Genomic DNA, 24,960 nt, shown 5'->3' with positions numbered 1-24,960 from the left:
AGTAATTTTTTGTTGGAAAAATGTTACAGTGGAGACTGCCAGAAGCTGGGAGTGGATAACAGAGGATGAATCACTTGATAATTGCCCTGTTTTGTTCATTCCCTCTGAAGCTTCTGGCACTGGCCACTGCCGGAAGACGGGATACTGGGTTACCTGGACCATTCTTCTGACCCAGTATGGCCGTTCTTATGTAAAATTTTCAACCACGATTTACTCAGAATTGTTTCTCCTGTCTTGGCCTATCCGCACTCGTATACGGGAAACCAGGCTGGATGTCTGCTTTAAGACTGATGAGCCATGACATTTTTAGTAAGACATGCAATTCTACACTTGCATGTATGGTGAGACCTCACACTTGACCACCGTATGTGTGAGGTCCCATGTGGAGGGCATCATTTTTTGTGGAGGGCACACTGTTTGGAGGGTGCTTTGGCTATGAATATCCATGTGGCTGATCTTGTCCTACCACTTAATATGGAGCAGCTGATGAAGACGATGGGAGTTGCAAACATCAATCTACTGCTCTTCAGCCTTCTTCTGTATCCATGTTTCACTTGAGACATAAACGATATCACAAGAATGTACAGCTACAATCTATTTGCTTGGATACCGCTGTCAAGATGGAACATGTAGCAGTCAGGGGAGTTTTCTACACTTCAGGGCATAAGGACTAGCGAGTATCCTCTCCGCAGCATCTAACATATGGCTTCCTCAGGGAAAAAGGAGTCCAAATCCTTGTTTTTGCGTATCTCCAATGGAATGGCCTGATTAACAGCCCTGAAGACTCATATTCTTTAGCTCTTCACCTGACCAAGTCCAGCACAGCTCCTTCCTCCCTGCCCCAGAAGGAAAACCTCACCGGGGAAGAATCTCCATTTGCTTTTCACTCCTTGGCTTCTCTGCTGATGCGGCCAATAAAAAGCCAGTTATATTACTGCCATCTGCAGTGGTGGTGGTTGTGATGGAGAACCACCTCCTCATTTCATCCAACAGCCCCACAGGATCCACCTGTGCAAAGCTCCTCTCTGAGGGGATGCAAATGCAGAGTGTAAGTTAATGGCTGATGTAGAATATGGTTCTCCAAAGGGTTTTGTAGATTCTCAGACCAGAAGGGACCACTGTGATTATCTAGTCTGAGCTCCTGCATCACACAGGCCAGTGAACTTCCTTAAAATAAATTCTAGAGCAAAGCATTTAGAGAAACATCGTCTTGATTTAAAATTTGTCAGTGATAAGAGATTCACTAGGACCCCAGGTAAATTGTCCCAGTGGTTAATTACTGTCGCCATTAAAAATGAACATCTTATTTCCAGTTTGAATTTGTCTGGCTTCAGCTTCCAGCTGTTTGATCCTGCCAAACCTTTCTCTGCTGGATTGATGGGCCTTTTGTCAAATACTTGTTCCCCCTGTAGACACTTCTAGATTGTAATTGTCATCCCTTAATCTTTTCTTTGTTAAACTTTAATTAGATTAACCCTATCATTATAACCCATGTTTTCTAATCCTTTAATCTTTCTCAGCTTTTCTCTGAAACCTCTCCAGTTTATCAACCTCATTCTTGAATTGTGGGCCCCTAACTGGATATGGGATTCCTGCAGCTGGTCACACCAGTGCCAAATACAGATGTAAATTAATGTCTCTACTCCTACAGGAGATTCCCATGCTTATACATCCCAGCTCTTTTCGTCATACTGTCGCACTGGGAGCTCATGTTCAGCTGACTATCCACCACAATCTCCAAAACTTCCCCCATCCTGTTAGCATGGCCTGCACTCTTTGTTCCTAGAGGTACACATTTACATTTAGCCACATTAAAACACGTACTGTTTGCTTGCACCCAGTTTACCAAGTGATTCGAAGGGATCTGTGCAGCCTCTTGGGGCTGAGGAGAATGTGAACATGCCATGGAGAGCCACTCCTCTCCTTTCTCTCCAAAACACCACAGAGCCTGATTCCCACAGAGCACTTGGAGAAAGGCTTCCATGTGGTCAGATGAAGCACTTGGGGTAAGGGAGACACATATCCCAATGAGCTGGCTGATTAATATAATGTGAGACAGGTTGGCATGCAGTTGCTAGCACCTTTAATATTTACCATGAGCCATTAGCCTCGCCTCAAAGAGCTAGCCAGGGACCTGTGACAGGGAGACTTGGTGTGAGGGGAAATGTGAACCTCATTGACAACCCCCGCACTATTTTAAGGATCCTGTGAGCAGAGCTCTGGTGCTCTGGACCAGCCCGCTGTGGATAGGAGCAGAGGTGAAAGTGGCCAGCACAGGCCGGTATGGCGTACCAGTAAGAAAGTGGCTGCTCTTTATGCACCATACCAGCAGGCTGCTGATAGGGGTGGGGGGCCAAAGGGGCAGCTGCTCCTTTATATCACGGTTGGAGCCCTGGGTGGCGCAGGTTGGGCAGTGCTGAAGAACTGGCTGGGGGAGTCTCACCCCGCCCCCACCTCTTCTGCCCAAGGCCCCACCCCTTCCAGGAGCCCAGAGCCACGCCCCCACCTTGCCCAGGAGGCTGGCTGCCCTGTATACCAGTAAGTCCTTTAAGTTACTTTCATCCCGAATAGAAGGATCATTTCCCTCAGTACAGGGCAGACCAGAAAAATTCATCCATTTTCCAGGCTGCAAAATTATCCCTTTACCCAGCTTCCCCTCCCCCACACCTCTCCCAAGCCCGTATTTCCTAGAGATGGACAAAACCAAGCATCTTAACTCAAATCTCCTTGAATTTCAGGTGGGCAAGGGAGGAACAAATCCCTGGCTCCAAAATGGCTGCTGAGATCTTAGGGCTTGATCCAGCTTCCCTTCAAGTCAGTAGAAAAACTCCCATTGACTTGACCGGTGCAAGATGAAAGCTTTGGGCTAGGCTATTTTCTGGTTCTGGACTGGATGCAGCCCACGTCTTCCAGGAAGCGCTGTTCATGCAGCATCTTTTCCTCCCTCAAGCTCCTTCAGCTCCCATCACAAAGTCAGTGACCTGGGGGGCTTGTTAGTAAAGTAATCACTTAGTGACAACATGCAGGTGGGGGAAATGAAACTCTCCAAAGTAGAAATGTGATTCCAGGAAGAATTTTCCCTGGGACAGGAGCCCTTCTTATTTTACCGTGTGTGGGGAAGGATGTGGGGTGGCATGAGTGGTGTGGGGGTGGGTGCGTGTGAGTGTGGCTGTGACCAAAAGAGGAACTGAAGTCCTACAAGCAGTAGGGAAGGAAGGTTTAGTGGGTTTCACTTTGGCTTCTGGTCTCATTTGCTATTTAGAGCTTTTGACAGCAGATCCTGGTTGCTGTAAGTCGCAGCGTAGCCATAAACACTCCTAGTGCAATGCTGCTGCTAAGGGAGACTCTAGGCTAAGGGCACTATGATAAGGGCTGACGGGGAGGAGGAACAGAGTGTGCACCTCACAGCAAACAATCTGTGATCAGCATAGCTGGGAACCAGGGAACTGGAACAGCAAGGCTGGTTTCTAAGCAGGGCAGGATCTAGCAAATCTGTAGAGTGCGCGCTGTCAGGAGAGGTGGTGGTGTTGGCAAAATCATAGCGCCTCATGTCTTCAATGTCTATCATAGGAGAAAAAGCACAGCACGCACTCTAGAGCAGGAAATCCCTTTTCTGTTTGATATATTCCCCTTTGGTTAGAACTAATGTCAGAGGAGAGCCCTTCACCTGTGCCTAATCTGTGAGGAGCTATTTCTAACAAATAAGGTTAAATAAAATGGGACAAAATGGCACCAGGGACAGGTAGCAGGACTGGGAAGGTGCCATGTCTTTAAAGATGCAACCACGATGCCTTTATTTTCCATATAATAGAACCTTTAAATCTCAAAGGACTCTGTTGTCTGCAGCGACAAAGTGCCATTCTGAGTTCAGTTTCAGACATACTGCCACAGAGGATCAACACTGTGTGTTCCCCCAGTCAGGGCCATCCCTAGGGAGGTGCAGGGCCCAGGATAAATCAGCCTCTATGGGTCCCCTTATCATTTTTTATACAGGTGAAATCTGGTTGCAGTGACCTTCAAGGGCGGCTGCAGGTTAAATATTGATAGCACCCAGCTGTATAATTATAATATAGTTATATTATATTGTAGTTCTTATGTATAATTATAATGAAGTTTAGATAATTTAAGAAAACTCCCCTTGAGGCAGCCCTGCCCCAGGACTAAGCTGTGCATGGGTCCGCTAGCTGGAGGCCAGTATCCGAGCTGCTCTGCACCTCTGCAGGGAGCTCATGGGCCAGGACCCGGCAGGCCGGACCAGCCCCCTGCCCCGCACAGAAATAATCAGCCACAAAGGGACCTCTCACAGGCTCCCAGAGCTGGGGCCTCCCCACAACCCTGCTGTGGGAGGGCTGCGGTGGGGACCCCGGGAGGGCAGCACTGACCCCCATGAGATGGGGCTGGGAGGTCTCAGCCCATGGGACACCGCCGCCTGGCTGCACTCACCCCCCACTCTGGTCCCGCACTCACCCCCTGGTTCTCCCCAATGCTGCCTCCTGCCTTTGAACCCTCCACTGCTGCAGTCTCGCAGTCTCTGGGGCAACTGACCACGAGGCCCGTGCAGGGACAATCGCCGCTGCCTCCAGTGCTGTGGGGTGAACCCAAGAACCACCGCCAGGATCCCCCCATGGATCGATACCAGTCCTCCAGGATCCCCCATCCCCAATTGGCCCCTGGGATCCCCGAACCCCCTCGAGCAACACACACACAACACACTCTGATGGGTGCGTGCTAAGTATTGCATCTGACACCATGATGTCGAAGCATGGGACCCCCCAAAGCATGAAGCCTGGAGCTGTCGAGCTGATTTGCCCTAACCAAGGGATGGCTCTGCCCTCAAGCAGGGAGACTTGACTTTTGTTCTTTCTTGCTTTCTTAATCTAAACTAAAGGTGATTCAGACTGTTTTCGCTTTGTGTCATAGCAAAGCCTTTCACCTCTGGGTTGCCAGTTCAAATTCATCTCAGGTGGGGAGTGAGACTGAGTTGTCTAGGTTTGGTGGACTGTATGAAATGATTTTGATGACCCTCAGCCCAATTCTCAGGAGATAAATGTCCATATCTTAAAACCCAGCATGCAACTGGTGCCAATGGGCAGTCTTCTCGGAGAGGCCAGGGAGGGGCTAATTCCTTCCACTTGGTGCTGTGTGCCACCTGCCATAGAAAAAATATTAAGCTAAGGAGATAATGTGGAGGCTCGAACTGAAATCCATTAGTTTTAGTGAATAGAAATCTGTGGTATGCGGAGACATCATCCCCCTCCAGGAAAGGCTCCCAGGCAAGAGATACATGGCTTTCTTAATCTAAGTGGATTTCATGGTGGAAGAAGTTTGGGGATTGACAGGAATAGGGATGGTAAAATTCAGGTTGGGAGAGGAGTCACAGACCAGAACAGCTGACGGCTACACCAACATATATAGGTCCTGCAATGTTCCACAGGAACGATCTGCAAGCCAGGGTTGTCAGTGTCAGAGTGTGGGCAGGCAGATAGGGAACGCAGAGTTCCTTAAAACTGTAAAATGCCAAAATTTACCACTTCCGATCTGTAAGGAAGAAAGGCAGACCTGACCTCCGCTGCTCATGAGGAAGCTGATTTGAACCCTTCAGCAAGGAGGAAACCTGCTAGCAGGTTAGCTCAAGTGATAAGCTCTGCTTCTGCATTCTGAGCCTGCAGCAGCCTCCAGCCCCACAGCGTGCTAAGCTACAACATGTAACTAAAGGGTCAGCAAAAATGAGTCAGAAATGGACACATGGAATGGAGCTGCTGTGTCATTAACACAGGAAACTGGTGAAATGACTCAGTGTTCTCCTCCTCTTCTAATCGAGCTCCTTGAGCAGCCAACTGACCCTTGGGCAGTAAATAACAGGGAGGATGAAAGTTCAGAAACTGGAAATTGTGGGTGAAAAGGGAACTTTGAAGGTATCGGAAGGAATGAGAGTGGCCAGGGTACATCTTGACAGAAGCTCGAGCATTGAAATCTGCTAAGTGAGATGTAATGAATCAGCAGGTACATTTGAAGGACTCATAGAAATGTAGGGTTAGCAGGGACCTCAAGAGGTCATCAAGTCCAGTCCCCTGCACGGAGGCAGGACCAAGTAGCCCTAGACCATCTCTGACAGGTGTTTGTCCTCACAACCTCCAATGATGGGGTCTCCACAACCTCCCTTGCAGCCTATTCCAGAGAATAACTATCCTTAGCATTAGAAACATTTTCCAAGTATTTAACCAAAATCTCCCCATTAAGCCCATTACTACTTGTCTGACCTTCAGTGGACATGGAGAACAATTGAGCACCATCCTTTTTATAACTGTTCTTTGCATATTTGAAGACTGTTTTCATGTCCCACCTCAGTGTTCTTTTTTCAAGACTAAATATGCCCAGTTGTTTTAACCTTTCCTCACAGGTCAGGTTTTGTAAATCTTTTATCCCTTTTGTTGTTCTCCTATGGACACTCTCCAATGTATCCACATCTTTCCTGAAGTGTGCTGCTCAGAACTGGACACAACACTCAAGCTGAGGACTCACTAGTGCTGAGTAGAGTGGACATTTACCTCCCATGTCATACATACAATCATCCTGTTAATATCCCCTAGAACAATATTAGTCATTTTTGCAACAGCATCGCGCTGTTGAATCATATTCCATTGGTAATCCACTATAATCAACAGATCCTTTTCAGCAGTACTACTGCCGAGCCAGTTATTCCCAATTTTGTAGGTGTGAATTTGAGTTTTCCTTCCTAAGTGTTATATTTTGCACTTCTGTTTTTTGAATTTCATCTTATTGACTCCAAACCTATTGTCCAATTTGTCCAGGTGGTTTTGAATTTTAATCTGGTCCTCCAAAATTCTTGCAATCCCTCCCAGCCTGTTGTCACCTGCAAATTTGATGAGCATACTCCCACTTCATTATCCAACTGATTAATGAAAATATTGAAGAATAACAGACCCAAGACTGACCCCTGCAGAGCCCCTCAACCCTCCTAGGTGGACAGCAAACCATTGAAAATTACTCTTTGAGAATGGTCTTTCAACAGTTGTGCACCCACTGTATAGTAATTTAATCTAGACCACATTTCCCTAATTTGTTTATGAGAATGTCATGTGGGACTGTGTCAAAAGCCTTATTAAAATCGAGATATATAATTTCTACAGCTCCTCCCCACCCCCAGTCCACTAGGCCAATAAGCCCTTGAAAGAAGGAAATTAAGTTAGTTCAGCATGATTTATTCTTGACAAATCCATGCTGGCTATTCTTTATAAACCAATTATCCTCCAGGTGCTTACGAATTGATTGTCCCAGTATCTTTCCAGGTATCAAAGTTAGGCTGGCTGGCCTATACCTGGCCAGGTCCTCCTTTCCCCACTTTTTAAAGATAGGTACTAGGTTTGCCCTTCTCCTGTTCTGTGGGACCTCACCCGTCCTTCATGAATTCACAAACACAATTGCTAACAGTTCCAAGATTGCTTCAGCTAGTTCCTTAAGTACTCTAGGGCAAATTTCATCACATCCTGCTGACTTGACTGCATCCAATTTATCTAAATATTCTTTCACCAGCTTGTTCCCTATTTGTGTTCCTGCCACCTTGCTGCTAATATCAATTGTGCTGAGATCTGGCCATCATTAACTGTTTTAGCGAAGACAGTGAAGCAAAATAGGCATTAAACACCTCAACCTTCTTGATATCATCAGTTACTAGCTCTCCTTCCAGCTAAGTAGAGCATGTGCACTTTCATCTTTCTCTTGCTCCTAATGTATTTACAAAACCTCTTCTTATTACCTTTTATGTCCCTTGCTTTGTATCTTAGCCTTTCTCATTTGACCCCATCTGTTTTTCACTATTCTTTTGTATTTATCCTTAACAATTTGTCCATGTTTGTGCTTTTTGATTTTCAGGTCACTAAAGAGCCCTTAATGGAGCCACGCTGGCCTCTTGCCATTCTTCCCATCTTTCGTTTACATCAGGATAGCTTAGAGTTGTGTCTTTAATATTGTTTCCTTGAGAACCTGCCAACTCTCCTGAACTCCTTTATCCTGTCGATTTTCTTCCCATGGGACCTTACCTGCCAGCTCTCTGAGTTAGTTAAAGTTTGCTTTTTTTATGTGCATTGTCTGCTCTCACTCCTTCCTTTCCTTAGAATCATGCAATCTCACATTTCATAATTACTTTCACCCAAATTGCTTTCCATCTTCACATTTTTGCAACCAGTTCCTCCTGTTGGTCAGAATCAAGTGTAAAATGGCTTCCCTTTTGGTTACTTCCTCCATTTTCTGAAACAAAAAGTTGTCCCCAACACATTCCAAAACTTACTGGTGTAAGCAGAGTCAGAATGAACACCATCCTGACATCTGGTGGTGAATTGTAGAGAGTGTGGAAAGAAGGTTAGGAATTTCCATTGGCATCCACCCCCACTTAGCATAACAACTTAGCATAACCCCACAACAGCTTGGGATGGTGATTTTACAGCTCTGGTATCCCCAATTTCTTTGTTATTGGGGCAGGAGGGGGAAAAAAAGTTTGTCGCCCTGATTGTGTGAATGGGGAGCTGTGGTACTTGCTAAACATGGGACATGGGTTCCAAAACTCTATGAGGGGAGAGAGGTTGGGGACTGGTGTGTGTATCTGATGGTTATGGGCCCCTTTAGAGGGCCTGGAACACCAATTGCACATCCTCCTCTCTCCACTGTTAAAGAGTAGAGCTAATTTTGATTCCATTAGGAGTCCATCTAGAGACTGCTGAGCTGAATTCATGTTGGACCAATGGTGCACCAGCACCAGGGCTCCCCTACTAAGAGCTGAAATCACTGAAAGAGCTGAACTGAGATCACTGAGTGCTGTGTTAATTAGTGGGGGAGTCTGAAGATCTATCATTAAGCAGCTGGCAGAGCAGAGCAGTTGCAGTGTGTTGGAGCAGCCCACAGAACAGTGAGCAGAGCGAAGCGGTTTGTAGGGGTGGCTGGAGGACCAGCACAGCTGGTGGGGTGGAGCTGGTCGTGGTGAAGGCTGCAGCAGAACTTCATGGAGAGGCGGAGCAGTTGGCCCTGGCCCACGTAAGGTGCCCCTTGACACCCTGTGTGGACTCCCCCCCGCCATTTCCACCCAGACTTGGCGGTTAAAACTCTGCAGATAAACTCTTGAATTCTGGGGTGGCACTGACCAGAGACTTTTGGGTTGTTGGACTTTGGGGTGATTGGACTTAAGACCCTAAGGGGAAAAGGACATTGCCAAACGTACGTGGGTTTTTGTTGATGGTTTGTGTTATAACCCTGTTTGTGGTGTTTCTCCAATGGGATGCTGCATTGATTCCTTCCTTTATTAAAAAGATTTTGTTACACCCAGACTCCATGCTTGCGAGAGGGGAAGTATTGCCTCCTAGAGGCGCCCAGGGAGGTGTGGTATGTAAGTATCCCAGGTCACTGGGTGGGGGCTCAAGCCGGTTATGCCTTGTGTTACTGAACCCGAACCCTTGGATACTGAACCCGGCCCTTGTTGCTGCCAACTCAGAGGGGCAGAAGGGTTACACTGGGAATTTTATATTTCGCTGTATTACTTTTGCAACAGAAGTTTGCATAGTTAAGAGTCCCCCATTACTACCAGGCCTTGCGTTTTGGATGTTTCTGTGAAAAGAATAGGTTGCTGGCTTTGAATCAACCAGCCCTGGGCTAACACATCAAAAATAAAGCCAGTGAGTATGCTTCTCAGCTCTGTTTTGCACCAGCATTTGGATAACAAATGATTTATTCACTAAAGTGTTTGCAAACAGTATAAGTCTTGGTGGAGACAGATGCAATCATGAAATATTCCTGGATTTATGGAAAGATGAGAGGATAGTTAAATAGTGACACAGGAGTTCCCAAAATATGAGGCCAGAGACCTGCCATCCTAAATATAGTTATTCCTACGACACTTGCCAGGGTGCATGACTTTACCCTTTGCAGACAGGAGCGCAAAGGCATATGCAATAATTAAAACTGGCTGAGGGACTGTCAGTGACAGAAGTGAAAAAGGTGATAGCGACTTGGCACTAAGGCAGGTAATACATCGAGAAGGGCTGAGGTACATGAAAGCACAGTTTGCAAACAGCAATGCACAGGTACACATAGAGAATAGATTGGAAATGAAAGCCTGGTCAAAAAATGATAGCAGTAAATTCAATTCACGCCCTTGATAGATAGTTTGTGTGGTTGTATATGTAATTTTCTCCTAAACACCCCTGCCTAAGTCACTGGCACTCAGACAATTAAATGAACTAGGCAAGAATCAGAACAATTTTATAAACTGGACCATGCCCAGCCACACCAATTACTTGGTGTTAATTTGACAAGTTAATGTGTAAGACAGCCCTTAAACCTCACCTTTGTCTTCCTCCCTCACTCAGGAAGGAAACCATCTATTTTTAACTCTGGAGCCCACATATGTAACCAAATATATCATACTCTCTAGAGTAAATGAGGACAGAACAACACGTAACATGGAAGGCTGTTCCATTGACCTGCTCGTCACCTGACAGCTCTGCCTTCTTTCCCCATTCCATCCTCTCCCTGTGAAAATCAAAGCTTCAGTAGCTGGTTTGGTCACATAAGTCATCCAGTCAAAGAACAACAAAAATACCGTGTGAATTAAGAGAACAATCATTCATCTCTAGCCATGAATCCTGATCAGCAAATAATTATGTTGCTTATTTCACAAGGCAGGAATCTATTGTATAAATGAGTCAGTGAATAATCATGAATAACGACCATGAAAGCTGTGTCCTTTTTTGTGGTTACTTGGCAAGCAGAAGAATGTGCTAAATTGACCAGATAAACTATTAGCTACAAAGAATTGAACCAGATCTAGTAGAAACTATTTTTTATTTATTTGTTTAGATGTGTCACTTAGCAACAACCATCCCATGCTCTTGGGAACTCTTACAAAATGTCAGATTCATATCATACATTTTTATAGTCCACACAGACATCATGTAATGAACTGCTCCATCCATGCATTTCATTGTACTTGGCACCAAACCACTGATCGGTAAGACTGTTGATAGATAAAGCAAGTCCTGTTTCCATCAACCTGAATATTAAGTAACTTTGTGCTACACCCCTTACATGGGTTAAAACAACAAACTCCAGACAGCTTAACTCACAGAACTCTGGTGCCATGTGTTTTCAGTAGGACTGTCAAGCAACAAAAAAAATTAATTGCAATAATTGCATAGTTAAAAAAATGAATCACGCAATTAATTGTGCTGTTAAACAATAATAGAGTACCATATATTTTTGATGTTTTCTACATTTTCAAATATATTGATTTCAGTTACAGCACAGAATAAAAAGTGCACAGTGCTCACTTTATATTTATTTTTTATTACAAATATTTTCACTGTAAAAAAGATAAACAAAAGAAATAGTATTTTTCAATTCACCTCATACAAGTACTGTAGTGCAATCTATCATGCAAGTGCAATTTACAAATGTAGATTTTTTTTGTTACATAGCTACACTCAAAAACAAAACAGTGTAAAACTTTAGAGCCTACAAGCCCACTCAGCCAACTGTTCAGTCAAACAAGTTTGTTTACATTTATGGGATATAATGCTGCCCGTTTCTTATTTACAATGTCACCTGAAAGTAAGAACAGGCATTCGTGTGGTACTTTTGTAGTTGGCATTGCAAGGTATGTATATGCCAGATATGCTAAACATTCGTATGCCCCTTCGTGCTTCGGACACCATTCCAGAGGACATGTGTCCATGCTGATGATGGGTTCTGCTCGCTAACGATTCAAAACAGTGCAGCTCAACGCATGTTCCATTTTCAGCATCTGAGTCAGATGCCACCAGCAGAAGGCTGATTTTCTTTTTTGGTGGTTTGGGTTCTGTATTTTCTGCATTGGAGTGTTGCTCTTTTAACACTTCTGAAAGCATATTCCACACCTCGTCCCTCTCAGATTTTGGAAGGCACGTGAGATTCTTAAATCTTGGGTCGAGTGCTGTCTCTATCCTTAGAAATCTCACATTGGTGTGTTCTTTGTGTTTTGTCAAATCTGCAGTGAAAGTGTTCTTAAAATGAACATGGGCTGGGTCACCATCCAAGACTGCTATAACATGGAATGTATGGCAGAATGCAGGCAAAACAGAGCAGAAGGCTTACAGTTCTCCCCCAAGAAGTTCATTCGCAAATTTAACTAAATCATTTTTTTAATGAGCATCATCAGCATGGAAGCATGTCCTCTGGAATGGTGTCCGAAGCATGAAGGGCCAAGTACCCTGATTTTGCATGCACAAATCATGGATGGCGATAGCTTGACTCACCACTGATCAGGATTGCTATCTGCCTGCAGCCAGTGTTCCTGGGAATTACCTGGCCAACCCCATGGAACCAAAATTTGGACTTGGCTTCTACTGACCAAAAGTCCTAATGGCCCCATGGAATTTCCTGCTTTATTTGCCTTTGCCCAGTACCCAAAGAACCCACACTCCCACAACCAGGCATCAGCTCCCCAGCATCCAGAAGTGTCCTACCTGCGTGGCTATCAGATGAATGCAACAGCTGCACACAGGTTCTTGAATAAAAACCTTGTGGACAGGCTGCAAAGAGCATCTCATCCGCCCTGCACCATTCTAACCCAGTCATAAAATCCCAGGGAAGCCCAGGAAGCCTGGAGCTGGACTTCATGGAGTACAGTGAGATGGATTTCATATAATACAACTACACAGCTAGAACACCCAGTCCCTGGTTCACATGCTGGTAGGATGACCAGATAGCAAGTGTGAAAAATCGGGACAAGAGGTGTGGGGGGGGGGGGGGGGGGAGCGGGGGGGTAATAAGGAGCCTATATAAGAAAAAGCCCCCAAAATCGGGACTGTCCCTATAAAATCGGGACATTTGGTCACCCTACATGCTGGGTGAAGAGTGAGCTATACAGGGAATGGTTCCTTCTGACATCGCAGTATAAGCAGGAGAGGACTGACAGTCAAGCAATTGTATCTTAGGCTGGAGCATTTTCCCATGGTGAGACAATGTGACTGAGAGTCAGGATTTTCAGATTCTGTTCCTAGCTTTGCCACTGATTTGCTGTGTGACCGTGGGCACATCACTTCCCTTCCTGGTGCCTCAGTTTCCCTATCTGTGAAATGGGGGCAGTACTGATCTTCCTGTGAAGAAGAATACTTGTGAAGTGCTCTGAGACCTGCCAGGGATGAAAGGCCCTATAGAAATGCACAGTGTCCTTGTTATAAGAAAGAATGCAAAGCTAGACTGGAGAGCTTGAAAAGTAGCCATGCATTAGCCAGATGCCTCCCTGTCGCTTTTAGCAACATTGTGTATGTGTGTGCACTGTTTAGCAAGGCTTGTTTTTCTGAGACACTGCCTCTTTCTTAGCAGGCTGGCATCATGACAGAAGTTCCATGCACAGTTTCTTGGTGGGGTGAGCCAACACACGCCACACCGCTGAGGCTGAGGTGGTAATGCCAGCTAAGTGACTCATGCCGCACCTACTGTTAGTTTTGGCTCACCTCAAGTTTCATAAGTCTCCACCTGACCTGAATGTTAGTTTGTTTTCTGAAGAGTAGCAAAATCTAGCAATGCTCGGCCCTTCCCCTCCCACCCCGGGCCCTGCGAGATTACCAGGGAGATAGCAAACAACAAGGCTTTCTCCTTGGGAGACGTCTTGCATGAAAGAGGAAGTCATCTTGAAATAACACAGGCACTCCCCTTTTTACTGAGACTTTTGCAGACTTTGAAACATACAGCACAGCCCCTAGAAAGGCAGCAGCTGGATCCATTAGGTTGCACAGGCTGCCCTGCTGCACCATCGGAGCTGGCAAGGAGATGGCTTGTCAACTGCGCCTTGTTGCCTTCATCTGGGATGGGACCTCAGGTGCACATGAGACTGGCAGATTGCCCCAGTGGCTGTTCTAAAAGAAGTAGGTAGCATTCTTCTATCATATAGCAGGCTGCTGCTGAATGCATAGCTTTGAGTGCACTGAAATGCCAGTCTTGTCATATTCCTGTTGCTTTCTCGGCTCTTTCAGAGGGGCTCTGTCACTTAGATCAATGCATCATTCAATATGTTAGCCAAACGGGCTCGTTTCCCCCTGGAGCTACTCAATTACCCCAAAGAGGCACGGAAGGCAAGAAGACGGGTACCAAACTTTTATTCTCGGTCAGCTGAACGGATGCTTTTTCCTCGGCTAGTGCCAAAGGGAAAAGACACACCTCATTAGCGCAGAGCAGGCTTTATATACTAGGTTACAAACAACTTTACGTGCATAAATTCTGCTAGCCCATGCATTTCTTGAATTCCTTTTTAGAGATAATTTGGATCTGTTTAACATCTTCTTACTGGGTATCTTGTGTACTTGCATTCAGGAAGGGCTACGTGTGTGCAAAAGATTAACTGGGATGATACTGGGATGATAAGCAGAGAATTGACATAAGCAAATAGTTGACCTTTGCTCTAACAAATAGGTGGTTCTCTTATCAGGTCCTTGACTGGAAACTTTTATTGAAAGAGGTGGGGGGAGATGCACAAAAATGATATTGTGTCGCTAATGTGCTTGTCACATTTGGGAGTGTTGCAGATTGTAGAAATTTGAAATCTGTTGGGGGAGGGGGGCAGGGAGAGAAAACTCTGTTCCTGGTAGAAAAAGGCCCTGGAAATTGTCCTAACAAGATATACATGGTTTCCTTTTTCTAAGTGAATTTCATGCTGGGGCTAGGTAGGGGACTGCCAGCCCTGGAGAATGAAACTCCCTGCTTATCCACAGAGCTGGAACATCACAGACAGCAGCAGTGTGAGCTTCCTCACACTTCCCAGTCAGTGCACTTGAGCCATGACCTGAAGTGACTGCCCCTTGGGCCAGTGCCTATTTCAGTCTATGCAGCCCATTCAGTGGTCTCTGCTATAACTGCCAACGAGAGGGACAGCTGGTAATTTTTGTGCTATGGATGAACCGTGCTGCTATGAGACCCACCAGCTCATTGCACGCAGGCCCCAAAACAGCTAACAGAGAGTAACCACTTTCGATTTCTTCCCACCACAGCTGGAGTATGATCAGTGAATTCCAGTGAAATTATTCTCACCACAACGTTTCTGGTATCTCATCAACATCTCCTGTTCATTTATAAAACTGACTCTAAACCTGCACTTTCTGCTCTCAGCGAGTTGAAAGAGTCACATGCCCTCATCACCACTACTATCATCCTCTCTTCCCCAACTCAGCCTGCTGCTTATGTCTCCTCTTAATTTCTGTCTGTTAGGTCTTGGCAGTGTATCTCACTCTGCAGTGTGTGCAGCGCCTCGCCTGCTGGGGCCCCGATCCCTGAATGAGGGCCTGCAAATACCAGCACAACTAATAAGTAATGATGATAATGATAAAGAGATGGATCGAAGAAAATCACTGCAGTCCTTCAGGGATAGGAAACTGAGAAGGGCCTGTGTTCGGTGTTCAAACGTAACAAAACAGAGAGTTAAGACAGCGCAACATTCAGCTTTTATTCCTTTCGCCACATGTACTGTCCTCTCGCATCAAGCATTTTCTGACAGTCAAGGGCTCTGAGTTCCGAGGGGTTATCCTACACGTAAGCACACTATTGTAGTATAATGTCCTCTGTCATGGACAGTTAGAGGTTCCCTGAAATTTGACCCTAAATGCTGACCCTGAATTTCTTTGGTGGCATTCACCCACCCCTACCACACAACTATTATTGCAAGTTAATAATTAATAGGGAGGGGAGACTGTACCATTTTTAATTATGTCTGTGGAAAGGTATTTTATAATCCCTGTGTGGCTTGAACCATAGAACCTTAAATCTGTGAAACGTTGCTTTCCCCCTCAGGAAATCCGTTAAAGCATGTCACTGCATTGCATACCCCGTATGGAGAATCCCTGCAATCAGCCTGTTGCAGAGCTCTTTCCAACCCAGAAATAGGCCTGTGTTTTTCCAGGCAAGGTTTTCCCCTTTCCAGGATCATCCAAGACTACTGTGCAGAACTGGGCACCAGTTGCTCTGACTCTCCCATCAGGTGGAAGGGCTTTGCTTGGCTGTTTTTTCGGAGTACATTTGGCAGTGAATTTGGGAATTATTTTATTTTTTTCCCCCGGATTGTTTTTCTGAAGCTGACTTTGGGAATGGAAGTAGAGATGCTAAATTTAAAGACCCGATGCTTCCTGAAAATCATTTTCTTCCCCCAGAAGTAATTGAAGGTGACGTGAATGAGGAATTCTCCAAAGAGTCATTAGTATCCAGGAACTAGCCTGCACTTCCCACTCCAGATTTAGCAAAAGAGTTTAGAGCCTATTGGACTCAGAGACACAGACAGACACAGTAGAAGCTGCTAATGGGAGTGGAGTGAATGCTGTGAATGAGTCCCTTAGAATTCTGTAACGAATTGTCTTCCTCTGTGTTTGAGTTCCCTTCGTATTTGCTTTCTGCAAATATGAGTCTCCTGGCGGGAATGATCCTCACAAGAGCAGTGAACATGACTCAGGTACTGCAGCCTACTGCCGGCAAGCAAAGTCTGAGCTTGTTATCTACATCCCTAGGAGTGGTGCCAGATTGAGGGCAACTGGTTTTATATCAGAACCAGCCAAAACCCCAAGTTTAGCCCGGTTTGAGGTGAAACCATAAATCAGCCCAGACTTGCTCCAAACTGGCTCCAGGCTCTCTCCCCTTTTCTTTAGAGTCTCCTGCACCTCAGTAGCCTGTTTGAATCTGTAAAATGAAACCTGGACCTAGCTGAATTTGTGTGGTTTTGGGGTTTCATAATGAAAGTTTCGCTCAGTTTTAGTTGTGACTTCAGACTCAAGCAACAGTGGACATAAAGGGCTCACGGGTCATGGCAGCACCTCACCAATGTCTCTCTGCAGCCTCCTTTTCCTGAACTTTTGTTCAGTATCTTTGGGTTTTTATATTACCTGCTTCCTGCTGCAGCCGAATGGGGCAAGGCCTTACACAGTCTTTATCCCTGGCTGTGGTTTTGATCCTTGAGACTGTTAGCAGCACGCAGACATTAGAGCAGCCCTTGGGCTGCTATAAATTATTGCATGGAAAGCAAAGCTGCACACAGTGGCTCCTGGATTGGAGAATACAATGTATGCTTTATGCCACCTTTGTACACACACCCCAACCTGTGCTGCATACAGTTTGACCAGACCTCAGGATCTGCTCCTAAATCAGGAATAACTCCATTGGAATCAATGAGTGTAAAACCAGTGTGAGAGGAGACTCTGCCCAGTGAGTGCAAAGTGGGCATGAAATGCTACCACTGGTGTCAGTGAGTGGGGAATGCAGATGCAGTATTTTATCTACCCTTTGCACAGGGGTAACTGATGGCACAAGTTGCAGTGTGTAAAATCAGACTCCTGTTTGCAGCTGGTAGAGCCCCATGCACACAGCACAGAATCACAAGGGGCTGTAAAGCAGCAGCAGTGACTGGCATGAAATGGCTAAGGTCGGGGGGGGGGGGGGAGGGTTGCTGCAAAAGAAGACCCCCATGGCAGCTAATCTGAGCCCAGATCAACTGACCCAGTCTAGATGTTTGGACTGGGGCTGGAACCAAGCTCTGAAACCTGGTGTGGGGGGGTGGAGCTGCCCTGCTCCCTTCCAGTAAACAAGGGTCGCATTTGATACTTTCTGCTCCTGCAACTTTCACTGGAGCTAAAAGGAAACTCCAGCTGGGCAAGCACCGAGTGGGAGCTCTGTAAGGTTAGACTGCAGTGCTTCATGTGTTACTTTCAGAACTGCTCTCGCTGTGAAGTGGCTGTGAGAGAGCAGGGTGCAGCAGTGCAGTGTGGGGGTGTGTGTGTGAAGTCTGATCTGCTCCCAGGGACACCTGTCATAGTGTGGCGAGCCAGAACGGACACACATGCTCCTGCATGTTGCCCCAGGGCTGCGGACTCACAGCCTCACCATGCAGGACGGCTCGGGACCGATCACCTGTGACGGTATTTGTACGAATTCATTCTTCACATTGGTAGCAAGCCAGGGTTTTGATTTCTGCAATGTGATTAGTGCTTTTGGACTGGAGCAGTGACTGACAGGAAGGAAGCAGGGTTGGGAGGCGGGGGGAAGGGTATCTTTCACACTCTGTTCCCAATTAAATTTCCTTTGCAAATATAGCCGCTTGTGCTGATAATCAAGATAAATGGAATGTACTTAGCCGACTGAATTTGTGTAAATACACCAATGTCCAAGACTTGAGCCGGACTATATATAACTCTCCTAAAACGTGTGAGCATTTCATTGGCAGAGCATGACCCAGCTCTGGGACTTCTACACGTTGGTTAATAGAGGGGATTTTAGGAGTGAGAATATTTTCCTGTTTCGTCATTATCTTCTTTAGGTTTTTGGCACTTGACTGTTCCAGGCACCCTCCAGGATGCATAGTTTTTGACTCATAATTTGACACTAAATGGTGGGAAAACTTTTCTCATCACAGGTCTGTTTCACAGACTAGACTGTGGCTGGGGAAAAAAAGGCAATTGCTTGAGTTAGCGAGTTGAAGGGTGAGACAGCGAAGGCCACACTCTGGAAGAAATCCCCAAATTCACAGCTGTAATACCGACAGCGATACCAGGGACTTTAGGGGAGTAATGACTGCAGTTCTGAGGATGAAATTCTTGCTAGATAGAAGCCAGTGGGGGGTTTTGCCACTGACTTCTAAGGGGGCAGTTCTGTTCAATATCTTCATCAATGAGTTAGATAATGGTATGGAGAGTACACACAAACTTTGTGGACGAGACCAAGCTGGGAGGGGTTGCAAGTGCTTTGGAGGATAGGATTAAAATTCAAAATGATCTGGACAAACTGGAGAAATGGTCTGAAGTAAATAGGGTGAAATCCAATAAGGACAAATGCGAAGTACTCCACTTAGGAAGGAGCAATCAGTTGCACACACACACAATGGGAAATGACTGCCTAGGCAGGAGAACTGCGGAAAGGGATCTGGAGGTCATAGTGGATCACAAACTAAATGTGAGTCAACAGTGTAACTCTCTGTTGCAGAAAAAAGCAAACATCATTCTGGGATGTATTAGCAGGCGTTTTGTAAACAAGACATGAGAAGTAATTCTTCCACTGGTGTTTAATATTCTGTGTGCAGATTTCTCTAAAGCCAATGTGTGCTTACCAAGACATCATGGCACAAACATACTTCTCAGCCTGCTCCTTACGCCTGGGTAGCCCCTATTAGATTTTCAGGCTCTTCTCTGTAAATACATTTAGAAGCAATCCAAAAGGAATGTGCCTTTTACCTACTTGTATAAATGGGAAAAGCTGAAAACAGGCTCTTGTGCCTTGTCACTGAACACTGCGGCTTTGTATTGCTCACTCTTACTACAACACAGCTTGAACAGAGAGGAAGGCACCTACTCATCACCATGAACCGGAGAGAGCATAATTTCTTTACACAGAAGAGATCCATCCAAAACCCTAGAGCCACACTTTAAGGAAGCTCTGCTCCAGATCCAGAGGTGTCTTGGTCTACCCTTTATTTAGTGCACTAGTTTTAGAATCATAGAATCTGTGCTGATGCTGGACCAGAGAAACCTAGACCATCCCTGATGGGTGTTTGTCTAACCTGTTCTTAAAAAAAACCCCAATGATGGGGATTCCACAACCTCCCTTAGAAGACTTGTCTGGTACCATAAAACACACACTGTGATTGTTTTGACATTCATGTAACGTAGTGGTAGTGGCGGGGGGGTCAATCCTGCAAAGGGCTGAGTGCCTCCTGCAGGGTGCTGTGTGTCTGCAAAGCTCCAGTGGGAGAGGAATACATTCCACAACTCCCAGGGGAACATGGCAACCAAAAAGCAGTTCTTCTGCCACACATCAATAGGTGACAGGTTTCAGAGTGATAGCTGTGTTAGTCTGTATCAGCAAAAACAACCAGGAGTCCTTGTGGCACCTTAGAGATTAACAGATTTATTTGGGCATAAGCTTTCAGATGCATGGAGTGAAAAATACAGTAAGCAGTGTATATATATTTATATATGTATGTGTATATATAAAAGATGGGAGTTGTCTTACCAAGTGGGGGGTCAGTGCTAATGAGCCCAATTCAGTTAAGGTGGAAGTGGCCTATTCTCAAGAGCTGACAAGAAGGGGTGAATATCAAGAGAGCGAAAGGTTTCAGAAATGGCCGACGTCCACCTTGATTGCACTGGCCATGTTAGCACTACAAAAGTAATTTTCCCTCTCTTGAAATTTGTTGGTCTCTAAGGTGCCACATCAATAGGTGTGGCTGGTTAGAGGTGAGAGGTGCCCTGACACACAGGAGAGCTGGTAAAGGCTGGTCATCTTCAGTTCCAGGCACTACCCAACTGATGGGGATCAGGATTCTGTTGACTCCTATCGAGCTTCTCATCCACTGTAATCCCCAGGTCCTTTTCTGCAGAACTGCCACTTAGCCAGTCAGGCCCCAGCCTCTAGCTGTACATGGGATTCTTCCTTCCTAAATGCAGGACTCTGCACTTGTCCTTATTGAACCTCATCAGATTTCTTTTGGTGATGTGGGGGAGGGAAGAGGAGTGAGAGTGCAGTGTGCTCAGGGGAGTGGGCGGAACTGGGCGGGGAAGAGGTGGGATTGGGGGCAGGAAGAGGGGGGAAGAGGTGGGGCACGACAGGAAGAGGCTGGGCAGGGGTGGAGCTTTGGGGGAAGAAGTGAAGTGGGGGCAGGGCCTGGGCGGGGGCGGGGGCAGGGGGGAGCCTACCCCCCAGCAGATTAGAAACTCGGTGCCTATGTTCCAGGCCTTGCTCCCGCCCCAGGGATGGCCCTGTCAACACTATTACTTTTAGCAGTCAAACTTGTCATGTCCTTAAAAAAAGATATTGTTCGTTTGACAGGATGTTTTCCATAAACCCATGCTGATCTGCATTAATTGCACTGCCTTCTGAGCTGCCAAACGGACTCATAAATATGCCTGCAATTGCTGGGAAAGTTGGCTTTCAGTTTTCTAAAATAGAGAGGGGGGTTTATATCAGTGAAAATCCAGCATATTTACTGAAAATTTAAGAAAAAACATTTTTTTCACCAAAGTTTCCTGCAATGCCCCCGCACCCCCATCCCTGCCCTCAAGAAAACCTGGCATTTTTTCAAGCAGTTCTCAACTGCATTCCCCCCGGAGGCTCTCTTCAAGGGACCCTGCACCTGCCTAGCTGATGAGTCACAGAATGTTGCCCTCCTGGCAGAAAAGGGAAACTCCAGTGTAATGGAGAAGAAAATCTAATCCCCCATTCGTATCACAAAGGAGAATCACCGAGTTAAAAAAAATTAGCTACAACATTTAGAAATGTGGCTCCCATCTGGTTACTAAAAGAGGATTTACTAATTGAACCGGGGTATGAGTGACAAGCAAGGTGCTTGGGGCAAGGCTGTCACTGGTGGGAGACATGGGAATGAGACTGTCTTGTTATTTGGGGGCACCACCTCTGCCGTTGTGTGTCACATTTTCCCCGTCGACTCAGCAGTCACTTCCCCATAAGTCATGTGCTCTCCCGGGGGTCTGTGAGCCCTTCCTGCTCTCGGACGGAAGGCTTGTGGTCACAGTGAGCAGTGAGTTTAGAGCTCACAAATAGAAAATCCAGAAGCGAAACCCTTTCAGGCTCTGCGACGCTTTTCACTTGGCTGCCAGAGGGGACTTGGGGCTCTTCAGCATAGCCCATTCCGCCTATGCTTGATCTCTGGACTAACATGGGCCGTGGCCTGCACACCATGCATTGCTGAGGTCTGCCTCAGCCACAGACTCCTGCTCTTCTTTATTTTCCCTGCGATGCACATGCTGGGGGAGCTCTGTGCTCTGGGGAGAGCTTTGCACCTACAAGCCAGAAGAATCCAAGGGAAGGTAAGGGCAGTCTCATGTGGAGGGGACAGGACAGAGGGGAGAGAGATTTTACCCTCCAAGATGTGGGACATTGGTTGCATTTGGCAGAATGTGGGAGCTCTGATAAATGGATTGGCCCCTAGAAAGTGCGGCAGTCCCTAGGGACAACTTGGGTTCAGCTCCAGAATTGTGGGGAACCGCCCCCCTCCCCCCCAAAGCATCCCCATGCATAAGTGCCTTGGTGGGAAGGAGGAATACATGGGCCCTGCTCAGGGCCACCTGGGGGGTGGGGGAGCAAGTGCGGCAATTTGTCCCAGCCCCCAGGCCCTGCAGGGCCCCTGTGAGCCCTGGCCAGGCTGCGGTCCGGGTCTTCGGCAGCATTTCAGTGGCGGGGGGGCCCTTCAGTGCTGCCAAAGACACGGAGTGACTGAAGGGCCCCCTGCCTCCGAAATGCTGCCAAAGACCCGGAACGCTGCCGGGTGAATACAAGTGTCACAGCTGCCCCGCTTTACCCCAGACCGCCTGAACCCTCTGGGTGGCCCTGGCCCTGCTGGATTCCCCTGCTCTCTTGTTGGCTTTTGCTTGTGATTGTGCAGTGGCTGGCTGTCAGCAACTCTGCCTCTCTGTCTGGTGTATTACCCTGTAGAAAATTCTGCTGCTTCTCTTCGGGCTCTGGAGAATGAGCAGGGCCTTCCCTGCTTTAGATCCTCCCACCAGAGCACTTGGTGCTTAGAGACAGTTTGAGAAAGTTATTTATAAGGGCCTGGTACAGGGGACACAGTTATGTTCCTTTGGTCACACTCTGGAGATGTTGCCCCATCCAGAGACATGCACTCAGCTGTGCACTGCTGTGTTTGGCTGGGGCCAGTGGAGAGAGCCTGGTGTGCTATTTTGCTCCCTAAGTGATGGAAACTGGGTTGCAGTTTGCACATTCCTCCGCATGAGTTTAATTAGACAGCAAGAAGAGCAGAGTAACCAGTAGTGTCACTAGCAAACCAAAGGTGAGGCAGCACACACTCATACATGCATGCACACTCACACAGGCACCCATGAACATGCATATGCACAAGTGTGCACATATGAACATGTATGCATATGAATATACACACTCATATATGCACACATAGACATGCATACATGCACACTCACACACACACACACACATCGACAAGCACATACTCGCATACACCGAGGCAGGGATCGGCAACCTTTGGCACACGGCTTGTCGGTGCTGTAAGTGCTGCAAGTTTCAACGCAGTAAAGTGCCAGTGTAGACAGTGCACCAGTGGTAGCTATTCTCCTGGTGAGGGTGCTTTTTAAAAGTTTTAACGTGGCTTTAACGTTGCCAGTGAAGACGTGCCCTGACACAGTGGTTTTCAAACTTTTTTTCTGGCGACCCAGTTGAAGAAAATTGTTGATGCCCATGACCCAGCAGAGCTGGGGATAAGGGGTTTGGGATGTGGGAGGGGCTAGGGCTGGGGCAGAGGGTTGGGGTGTGGGAGTGAGGGCTGTAGGGTAGGGCTGGGAATGAGAGGTTCAGGGTGTGGGACTGGGCTCTGGGCTGGGGCAGGAGGTTAGGGTGCAGAAGGGGGGTCAGAGCTCTGGGCTGGGGGTGCAGGCTTTGGGGTGAGGCTGGGGATGAGGGGTTTGGGTGCAGGAATGGGTTCTGGGTTTGGGGGGCTCAGGGCTGGGGTAGGGATTGAAGCATGGGCTTACCTTTGGTGGCTCCTCGTCAGCGGTGCAGCAGGGGTGTTAAGGCAGGCTTCTTGCCTGTCCTGCCACCACGGACTGCGCTGCGCTGCGCCCCAGAAGCGGCCAGCAGCAGGTCCGGCTCCTAGACAGAGGGGTGCAAGCAGCTCCGTGTGGCTGTCACCTGCAGGCACTGCCCCTCCAGTTCTCATTGGCTGGGCACCGGTCAATGAGAATGTGAAGTCGGTGTTCAGGGTGGGAGCAGCATGCGAGTGGCCCCTCCGACTAGGAGCCAGACGGCTGCTGGCTGCTTCTGGGGCACAGTGCGGTCTCAGAACAGGTAGGGACTAGAATGCCTTAGCTGGGCAGCAGCACCAACGGGACTTTTAAAAGCCCAGTCAGCAGTGCTGGCCAGAATTGCCACGACCCAGTACCTTATATTCCGAGACCCAGTACTGGGTTGCAACCCGCAGTTTGAAAACCACTGCACTAAAGCAACCTATGGGTTAATGAATGAGTAACTAGTAAACAAGAGCAGCCCTATAGTCCCAATCCAGCGGAAGGGGAAGGGATCTGCCTCCAGCTCAAAGAGAAGAGTCACTCCTAGCAAACAGCACCCAGGGTCGGAGCCCTGCAGTGGGACTGGGGTCCCGTGGATCCTGCAGGACCCACTGACATAATAGCGAGAGCAGATAAAATGTACTTTGTTGTGGGCGGGATTAGGTGGGGAAAAAAACCAGACTGTGGTAATTTGTGGGAAAACACTAACTTTCTCATCAATTTACCAAGAGTAGCCTATTCAAGAAATTATTTTATTTGAGCTTCTCTTTCCCATATGTATACAATATATAACCAACCATTTTTGTTGTTGGGTTTTTTAGTAGCATGAGGGAACCTGTCCCTCTTGTGGGATTTGCAGGATCTAAGATTTTTGCAGGTGGGAGCGAGATTAAAAATTGAAGAAACAGTGTGGGAGCAGGTGGGACTGGAAGAGAGTATTGCAGGCCAGAATGGGAGCGGGATTAAAAATACAGTCCTGTGCAGGGCTCTACCTGTGCGCATGTGATGAATGGATAGGCTGGGGCAGGTCCTCTACAGAGGGAGTTGAGATGCTGCTGGAACTAGCGCCCTTGGAAGAGCTGGAGGAAATGCAGAATTTCTGTTTCAACATTTCAAAAATTGTTTTCATTCCAAATCGGAACAAAATCAAATATTGGCAAAATTTCCCATGAAATGGAAATTCTGAAATCTTTCTGTTTCAAAAATGACGTCTTTTTGTGTGACATTTCATCCAAACCAACATGATTGCTTGAAAATTGAACTAAGGTCAAAATGGCATTTTCTGGCAGAAAACGGTTTGGATGAGAAACTTCCAACCTGCCGTAGCCCTTGGCCTGGCAGTTGCTTGGGTACCAGCCTCTAACTGAAAATAAACCATCATACCTAGCCAGGGACA

The 24,960-nt window shown here is 46.9% G+C and overlaps 1 protein-coding gene across 4 annotated transcripts in view; it reads left to right on the top strand.

Annotated features, from left to right (window-relative positions):
* Positions 1-13,734: 13,734 nt before the first annotated feature.
* The window catches only part of PIK3R6 (phosphoinositide-3-kinase regulatory subunit 6), a 75,804-nt gene continuing 64,578 nt past the window's right edge, over positions 13,735-24,960 (top strand). For 2 of the 4 annotated variants that reach the window (XM_075071733.1, XM_032801688.2), the window contains exon 1: positions 17,791-17,936. In XM_075071733.1, coding sequence (XP_074927834.1) covers positions 17,858-17,936 — 79 coding nt within the window. In that variant the 5' untranslated portion in view covers positions 17,791-17,857. Of the gene's footprint in view, positions 13,914-17,790; positions 17,937-21,555; positions 21,837-24,960 lie in introns of those variants that run through there. The other 2 variants (XM_032801689.1, XM_032801687.2) reach the window with 2 other exon arrangements.

This window comes from Chelonoidis abingdonii, chromosome 13 (genome assembly GCF_003597395.2).
Source record: "Chelonoidis abingdonii isolate Lonesome George chromosome 13, CheloAbing_2.0, whole genome shotgun sequence".
Lineage (NCBI taxonomy): Eukaryota > Metazoa > Chordata > Testudines > Testudinidae > Chelonoidis > Chelonoidis abingdonii.
The sequence above is the reverse complement of the archived record's forward strand: the minus strand, read 5'-3'. Positions and strand labels throughout refer to the sequence as shown.